The following is a 9,548-nucleotide window of genomic DNA, read 5'->3' as shown; positions in this document are numbered from 1 at the left end:
GGGGGGGGGGTAAATTGGTTACCCATATAATTTGAGGAAAATATGTGTTTTAAATTTTATTTAGTTAAAAATATATTTTCTTCAAATGACTGGGTGGCAAAAGATGAATCTATGGTGGCCAAGGCCACCATTGGCCACCCCCTGGCTCCACCATTGTGTTTGGTGGTGGATAAAATTGTTCGCTCCACTCGCAAGGATCCATCACTCTGCGCTGCCTCAGACCATATAGAACCCTCCCTCTGTTCTTCTCCACAGTCTAACTCCTACCCACTTGAAGATCTTGTACCAACAACAGTCAGGTTTACTTACTCTGCATTCTCTGTTCAATTCCAGTCCAGAAAAACACTCACCTCTCAAACTAAAAATATTCACTGTTCAAAACCCTCAGTGACAGGGTACATTGGCATGATGCTTGTGTAGTTTTCTTTTGTTTCCTGTTTTGCTGCCCTGTCAGGTTTGTGTTTTTGCTTCAGTAATTACAGTCTTTTTATTTTACATCCAGTCCTTGTGCAAGTCTGCGTCTGTTGGTCCTCATCTCTATAAATCTTAACAATCTAACAATTTTAAACTCTAAAAACTTTAGCATGAAAGGCAGTGGAAGGCATGCAGATCTTCAAAGACTGTTAAGCTTTTAACTTTTTACTGTATTTATTTGATTTTATTGGCCTAATAATATCAGCAGCTGTGACTGAGTGGTTACAGCAATCATCCTCCAGTGGGAGAGTTGGGGGTTCAATTCCAACAGGAGTCACATGCTGAAGTGTCCCTGGGCAAGACACTGAACCCTTCATTGACTCCTATGTGCGTCCCATCAGTGTATGAATATGACCTAAATCACTGATTAGTCTCTATACAATGATCTGTTTAGATTATCTTGGATCTAGTAGAGAACTGTATGAATGTGTGTGGAGGTAAATGAGGGCACAGTTTGTGTTGTAAAGAACTTTGAGTATCGAGATTAGATAGAAAGGCACTATATACAGTAAGTACAGTCCAACACGTGTCATTATTTCTCAAATGCCTAAACATCTGTGAGCTCATTGAATCATCTAAAGTTGGTACAGAATCCTGCAGAATGTCAATACAAACTGATGCACTGTGTCCATATATTTTTCTGCCATGTTTCCTCTGTCTGCTTGCATACAGCTAAGTCTTATCCCAAGGAAGCCTCCCCCGAACACTGCGTGTCAGAAAGTTTTTCTAAGCCCACTCTGTCCTCTAGTGGGTATGACTACAGCCAAGATGCAGAGGCAGCCCACATGGCAGCAACAGCCATCCTCAATTTATCCACCCGTTGCTGGGAGAGACCTGAGACACTCAGCACCCAACCCAGGGAGCCCTGCTCTAAGGTGCATGCACAGATTTACAGAAAACACTAGTTCCAAAGAGACATCTGAGACATCAGGGGGTTCCATAACATCCCTAGAGCATTGTGGAACATCACATCATGACAGCATCATGTCTCAGTTGATGAGTCTTCCTTGTCTATGCAGGAGTCAGATATTGAGGTGGATGAGAACGGCACCTTGGACCTCAGCATGAAGAAGACCAAGCGAGAGGGCATGCAGTCTCCAGACCCTTCATCCTCTTCATCGTCCTCCTCTCAACATGTAGGAACCATGTTGTCTCAGGGCCACACCCAGTCAGACTGGGACAGTCCTTTGGATTTCACCAAATCAAGTGAAGTCAAGGAGGAAGATCATGAAGAGGTACTGAAATCACTCACTGATGTTTTTTATATCTACAAAAATACAACAGGAGCTAAACAGTTTGCATATTTTTAAACCATTGTTTACCCATGAAATACATTTTTTTCCCATTAATGTTTCAGCGATACTCAACTGTTTCCTTTTGTTTAGATGGAGTACAGAGCTCCTTCATATACATCATCTGAAGGGGAGGAAGAGGATCAGGAGAACCTGGAGGATCGAAAATACCCCGGGGAAGTTACTACCAGCAGCTTTAATGTCAAGTTTCAGCCAAAAGACAGTAAAAAAGATATTCTTGTGTAAGTCTAACAAGGCTTTGTAAAATCTCCCTTTAAGACGTTTAATTGTACAAACAAAGCTGGCTTATAGTAAAAAATTCATACCTAGTTTAATTTTATGAATCTGTGTCAGTGCAAACAAAAAAGAGATGATTTGCGGAGCTGTGATGTAGAAGTTTAGACTTTTAACTTTCTGTCTCATGTAACATCCAAAATATTTGTTTTCTGGTGTAAAAGTCGTTGACCAATCTGTGGGTTTGGTTGTTACTCTCTCAGATGTCCCACACCAGGCTGTGATGGCAGTGGACACATCACTGGAAATTATGCATCACATCGAAGGTAAGACTTGTAGTTCTGGCTTAACTCAGGTAAGTGGTAATCTGCAGAGCTTAATTTATAGTTTGAAAAATGAAACAAGCAAACTGCTAAACTGAACTGATAATTTGATGACATAAACGTTTATTTGTAAAGCTCAACTGGTAATCTGCTCATTTAAATGGTAATCTGGTAATCACACAGCAAAAACATCATAAATTGATCAATAAAGTTATCTGGAAATTAGAAAACAAAAATGAATAAATCACTATTTGGACAAAAAGTTTTTTTTTTTAATAACGTTCTAAATCATTGAATGTAATTATTATTCACCAGGTCAATACTGCTTGTTCTTCTTTTGTCCACAGCTTTTTTTTTTAACTAAAAAACAGTTGTACTTGTATTTACTATTATTACATGACGCTGATTAAAAAAATATAAAATTTCATAAAATTCATACATTTTATGACTAAATCTAAACATTTTTGCCTGTTTTTCATCTCAGTTTTACCAAAACAAGTTTAAGTTTTTAATGTGTTCTTTTGAAAAACTATATCTCTACGATTATAATTATGATTTGTTGTCTTGTGTCTGAACCAGAGCTTTTACCTGAATTTATTGCAATCACTGAAGTCAGAAAATTAAAAGTTCCCACTGTCTTAAAGCTGCTGTGTAATCCAGGCCTCTGCACATAGTTTTTATGGATTTATTGCATGACTCCAATCCAGCCTCTAGTGAGCACAAGCCAGTATATCTCCTGCGCCCAAACCCAGGTAAATAGTGAAGGTTGTGTCTGGAAAAGCATCCATTATAAAACACGTTTGCCAAAAGTAACATGTGAGTCCATTCAGACGACACCTTGCTCAGTCGAGGCCCAGATTAACAAAAACTGCCACCGATGCTGTTGACTAAACTTTGCTACTGTTAGTCGAAAACCAGGAGGAGGGTAACATGCCCGGAGACAGAAAGAGAAAAGAAAAGTCAAGACGTGTATGACTGAGGGTGGCAACTCTATGACAGGCAAACATAGTAAATAGTTCCTTTCTATCCAGCCTGGATACTCAAAGCACTTCACATCTGTGCCCTCATTTATCCATTTCCATGCACATTCAATCAGCACTATTAAATCTATACAAAGTTAATTTGATTCAGTTTTACCAACACAATGCACTCTGAGGGATGATGTAAAATGTTGCAATTGAGACCGAAACAAGAAGAGTCAAAGCAAAAAGTTTCAACGTGTAACAATAAAGTTATATTTGGGATCAGTTTCTATGTTGTCATGCACAATATATGAGTTGAAACAATCAAACGTGATCAACTTTTCATGTTTAGTATATTAGCTCTAATGCTGATATTAGCGTTAGCATCAGACTAGTAATTACTCAAGTTATACTACAAAGTAGTTTGACGCTAATGCTGATATACAGTATTTGCTTTGGAGCTAATGTTAAAACGATAAAGATGAGGTGCGCCTTCCATGAACCAGCTCTGATGTGCTCCTTTCATGGGGCAGAACCAGACTGCTCTTATACATGTGCACTCCCGGTGATTAATGCGTGATTGTGTCTTAAGCATTGTTGAGTAATGCTATGTGGTCGGGGTGAAATGGTTTGACTTTACATCAGCTCCATCACCCCCACAAACCAAAATAGGACAAAAAGCAGATAACAGATGGATGCTTGTGTAAAGTGACAAAATATTTTTAACTATATTTTATTATATAATGTGTAGTAAGTACACTTGTATCTTATACTTTAGAAAATGTTTTGAACCAGATGCTTGTCCTGAACAGCTTAAGTTGGAAAGCGGAGCTGTTTGCAATATAAAAGATCTCTCTTTTGGGTTAGCATTTAAGCCAGAAGCAGCACAAACACCATATCTTCTGTGCAACTCGCTACTCTTCATCCATTTGCTCTCCCTTATTTTCAGTTGCAGGCTAAGTCATTCCTAAATTCTCAGAGAGGAGACAAGAATATAAGGAGACACAATGTAGGGCAAGGAGGGAGGTAGCAAAGGCAAAACAGAAGGCATATGATGAGTTGCACAAGTGGCTGGACACTAAGGAGGGAGAGAAGGACTTGTACTGATTCACGAGACAGAGGGATCAGGCTGGAAAGGATGTGCAGCTGGTTAGGCTTGTTAAAGATAGGAATGGTTATGCTCTAACAAGTGAGGATACTGAGATAGGAAGATGAAAGGAGTACTTTGAGGAGCTAATGAATGATGAGAAGTTTGGAAGGATTAGTGAGGGTGAAGTTTGGAAAACTCTGAAAAGAATGAAGAAGAGGAAGGCGGGAGGACGTGGATGACATACCAATGGAGATTTGGAAATGTTTAGGAGAGACGGCAGTGAGGTTTTTGACTCAAATATTCAATGGCATTTTTGAGAGTGAGAAAACGCCTGAGGAATGGAGGAGGTGTGCTGACATCCATTTTTAAGAACAAGAGTGATGTACAGAGTTGTCAAAACTACAGGAAGATTGAGGTGATGAGTCACACAATGAAGATCTGGGAGAGAGTTGTGGAAGCAAAACTTAGACGAGAGGTGACTGTGAGCAGCAGTATGGTTCCATGCCGAAAATAGCATCACAGACACATTCTATTCTATTCTATTCTATTCTATTCTATTCTATTCTATTCTATTCTATTCTATTCTATTCTATTCTATTCTATTCTATTCTATTCTATTCTGTGCACACAGGGTCATCATTCAGATATTTTTCAACACTCCTCATTCAGCAGGTCATACTTCTCATCAGCCCTTGTTTGGTCTGATAGTCTTGTGTCTTCTTTTGATTCTGTTTTCGTTCTTCGCTTCTGTGAAAGTCCAACACTTGGTTCTGGATCAGGTTTTCTGATGCACTCTTTCTGATCTTTCAGTCTCTCAGGCTGTCCTCTTGCTGATAAGTCCCTTCGGACCCTTATGGCTGCCCACACAGCTGAACTGAAGTATGTGTTTTTTTTCTGACTCTCACCTTTAACAGCTCTGTTCACGCTCTCCTTCATACTGTACACTTGTCAGATAAATTTACTTTATCTGACTTTATTTACTACTGTAAACAAACAACACTGATTAATTATTTTTTAATTAAGAACGCTCAACCTTTGTGATTCCAAGCTGAGAGACTGTCTACATGTACCTTAGGTGTCCGACTGCAGGCTGTGATGGGTCGGGACATATAACTGGGAACTATGCTTCACACAGAAGGTGGGAGTTATTGTTATCGCCCGTTGCCAAAAGGCAAAGGATAACGTTTTTGCTTGTGTCTGTGTGTGTATTTTACCAAAATATATTATAAACCAAGATAGTTTTTCAATGAAATTTAGAGAAAGTAATCATCAGACATACTTCTATATTGATTAAATTTCGAGTCATTCCAATACAAAATGGTAGACATAGCTAACTAACCTCAAAACCCACAAAAAACAGCTATAACTCAGTCTGTTTTACAAATATTCGCCTAAAACCTTGTATGGAAATAGCTGAGACTGATCCCCAACACATTTTAGGTGCTAACAAATTGTTAGAACAAAGCATCCTGATGCATGCTCAATAATCCAAGTAGATAAATCTAACAAGGTTAAGGCTGGTCCTCTGGACAGATTCTTCTTGTTGAAACATTCCATCTTTTATCCAAATGACTTCATCAGTCCGAGGAGCTGTAATAAACTCAGTCTTAGAAATAGCACCTTCTCGTAGTGAATCAACCACTATGCTGGTGACAGCCGGAACTAGCTGTTCATGTGTAAAAGTAGGAACATCAACCTAACGTTCTTTTGCATTTGAACAAATAGTTTTAGCTGTCACAACTCACCAGTAAACTGGTTGATCCACTATCACTTTCATGTATTCATAGCCGAGAGTCATTCATAACAGATCTTTTTAATGTGATCTCACGAGATGAGACGAGGTTCGACCAAAGCGACTACAACTCTGTCATTTCTCAACAACGGATGATTTTGTTCTCAAACTCAACAGGTGGTGTGCATTCTTTCAAGGAATGCTAGGCTTTGCTGGAAGGAACAGTTTATTTAATTTGATCATTTAAAGACAAAATATTGACTGTGTCTTTCTGTTCTGCTGCCAGTTTGTCTGGATGTCCTCGAGCCAAGAAAAGTGGAGTCAAATCAACCCCTACAAAGGATGACAAAGAAGACTCTGAGCTGTTGAAGTGAGCAATATTATTAGATAATCGGGTTAGAGATACCTTACTTGTTGTTATATGGATATTTAGATCAGCAGTAGATGAATGTTGTTGTCCATTAGCTATACCGGTAATTAACACTGCCTTATCTAACTAGCTTTAATTACAAGAAACTTTTAGGGCAATGTTTCTGGTTTAGTAACCAGCAATTATTATGATTTGGAATGGGACAAACAATCCCTCAGAAGACCTTATTCCACACTACAAGTTACTTAAAATCAGATTATATTACAATAACATTTCAAATACTGAACTGCAGCCTGTTCTAAACAATATGGGACATTGTGGAAAATGTAAATAAAATCTAAATGGAATGATCTGAATATTTATTTGACCCAAACTATATTCACAATGGAAAATAGTAAACATATCAAAATGTTTAAACTAAGCAAGTCTAAAAGTTGTAGGAAAAAATATTAAATTTTGAATCAGATGGCAGCAAGAGATCTCAAAAAGGATGGGACAGGTCCATGTTTTGTCACAAGATGGTGGTTTTAAGGTTGAACCCAATGGTGCAGGCAGGCAGTCAAGGACTCAGGAGGATAAGTAAATAAATAATTTATTTACAAAAACAAAAAGGCAGACAGGGCAGCAAAAATTTACATATAATATCCAGGAGAACACAGGGAGCAGACAGGTCAGCACAGGGTACACTTAACAATACCAGGACAGGGAGTAAGACAAACACACAGGCTTAAACACAGACACTAACAAGATTTAAAACCCAGTACCTGTGAACTTCACAGGTGTGGGGAATAGAGGTAATGAGACACAAGGGAGCAGGATAGAGACACAACACAAGATGGAGCCAGACACTAAGAAACACAAACCCTACATGTTTCTCACTGTGAAGCTACTGCCTTAGCAACATCTGTAAACGTCAAGGAACTGAGACAATAGCAGTTCTGGATGTTTTTAGCAGTACATTTTCCTTCATGATGCATCAAATGCTTTCAGCTGCTGAGAGATCTGGACTGCAGCCAAGTCAGATCAGCATCTGGACTCTTCTACTCTGAAGCTATGCTGCTGTAAATGACACAGTATGAAGTGTAGTGTTGTCTTGCTGAAATATGCAAGGCCTTCCCCAACAAAGACATTATTTGGATGGGAGTACATGTTCTGAAATGTGTATAGTCCATGTAGAGATATTCAGAACAAACTCAGATCAGTTTTAATGCAGTGGACCCTAAGGGCCCAAATATCAAAGCCATCCAGTGTTGTCTGTTATTTATTGAACCTTTATTTATACAGGTTAGTCTCATTGAGTCATGAGGATTCATTTACAAGCTAGACCTGTTTTAAACAAAAAACACAGATGAGGTACAAACAACAATAAACATTCATATAAAAGCACATAAAATGAAAAGTATATAAAAGAAGTAGTATAAAACACTGAGATACTTCCAGATTTATGAAATTCTTTGTTGATCTTCTTACGTACTTTTGATGTTGCAATTTTCAAAGTCTTCACAATTAAGGTTCATTCAGGGACATTATTCTGAAATTATTTCTCTATTTTTAGATGTAGTTGTAACATTTAGCTCTATACCTAGATAATAGTGACCAAAAAGAGCAGCTTCAAGACAAGAGGAAGTTTAAAAAATGTTTATTTACAGGAAGTGATTAATAAACAGTAGGATGTAATTCAGCAGGGAGGGACTGGAACCCTGAAGAGCAAGAACAAGAGTTAATATGAGGCTTTAGATCCTTTGGGATGATTTGCTATCCAGTTTGTCGCTTATTGTTGGAAATCAAGGTTGTCACTGAGGCAAAGGTCCAAAAGTACCTAGGAGCGAGGAAGTTCCAGAGAGGTGCATATACTGGTTGGCAAGTGGAAGAAGGCAAGGAATGGCTGGAGAGATCACGGGGAGGCTATGAAGCAACCAGGGAGGTCCAAGACACAGGAGGAATGCAGGAGTTAGAGCTACCTCATGCAAGAAGTAGATAATAGTCTTCACAAATCACAAGGAACAATAATAAGGCCAGGAACACAACTACAGATTGGCAGATAATGCACCAGCGTCGGAGTGAAGTCATCTACTGCCTTACATACTCCTGCAGCTCATTAGGGGAATGGTTCACAGGTGTGTGTTTGTTGGCGCCATCTGGTGTAGAAAAGCTGCAGGAGAAAAACTGGAAAACCTACAGTAGTTTATTTATTTATTTATTTCAGACTGTGATTCATTTTTATTTTTGAGAAATTCCGGCTCTCTAAAATACTATTTTTATACTCAGACTTCTCTGACTAATTTACTCAACTGATTGCAAAATATTCCTCCAGCTGTGTCTTATCTGTACCACTTCAGTTTTACAATCTCGTGTTGTCCCTGTTTCTTTTTAAAACTTTGTTGCTGCCATAAAAATTAAAAAAAAAATCAACATTATCTTATTTTTTCTTAAAACAGTATCTTGATTTCAAAATTTTTTATGTTCACTATGTTTCATTGGGACTAAAATATGGGTTTGAGAGATCATAGAGGTCTGTTGTTATTTACATTTTACACGCTGTCCTGACTTTTTAAATTGGAGTTGTTATAACTATTGACCCGACTCAAGGTGGATTTCACTTTCATACTGTTTTATAATCAACCTAAATTAAAACAAGTAACAAGAAGAACATTGTTGTTTAAATTATCACATTTATATATTTTAAAATGAATTGATTTTGATTTGGACATGTGTGTCTTTATGTTTCCTGTCCAGTGAGACTTGTCTTCTGCCTGTGTCCAGGTGTCCAGTACCTGGCTGTGACAGTCTCGGTCACATCAGTGGGAAGTATGCGACACACCGCAGTGCCTACGGCTGTCCACTGGCTGCAAAGAGGCAGAGGGAGGGGCTTCTGAATGGATCGCCGTTCTCCTGGAAGGCCTTCAAAACAGAAGGTCCAACCTGCCCAACACTGGGCTGTGATGGTTCTGGACATGCTAATGGCAGCTTCTTAACACACCGCAGGTACCAATCAATCAATCAATCAATGAATCAATTAATCCATCCTTCTTCATATCTAAACATCTATCCATCCATCTATCCATCTATCG

The 9,548-nt window shown here is 38.6% G+C and overlaps 1 protein-coding gene across 1 annotated transcript in view; it reads left to right on the top strand.

The window, feature by feature from the left end:
* LOC119417566 (myelin transcription factor 1) overlaps positions 1–9,548 on the top strand; it is a gene marked incomplete in the record, with an annotated part of 40,709 nt that overhangs the window by 20,085 nt on the left and 11,076 nt on the right. Inside the window, 8 exon segments of the mRNA XM_037684803.1 lie at positions 1,147–1,349; positions 1,494–1,709; positions 1,860–2,008; positions 2,264–2,326; positions 5,186–5,254; positions 5,451–5,513; positions 6,394–6,477; positions 9,241–9,462. Coding sequence (XP_037540731.1) covers positions 1,147–1,349; positions 1,494–1,709; positions 1,860–2,008; positions 2,264–2,326; positions 5,186–5,254; positions 5,451–5,513; positions 6,394–6,477; positions 9,241–9,462 — 1,069 coding nt within the window.

Source organism: Nematolebias whitei, chromosome 11 (assembly GCF_014905685.2).
Source record: "Nematolebias whitei isolate Nwh7 chromosome 11, NemWhi1, whole genome shotgun sequence".
In the NCBI taxonomy this organism is placed as follows: domain Eukaryota; kingdom Metazoa; phylum Chordata; class Actinopteri; order Cyprinodontiformes; family Rivulidae; genus Nematolebias; species Nematolebias whitei.
The sequence above is the reverse complement of the archived record's forward strand: the minus strand, read 5'-3'. Positions and strand labels throughout refer to the sequence as shown.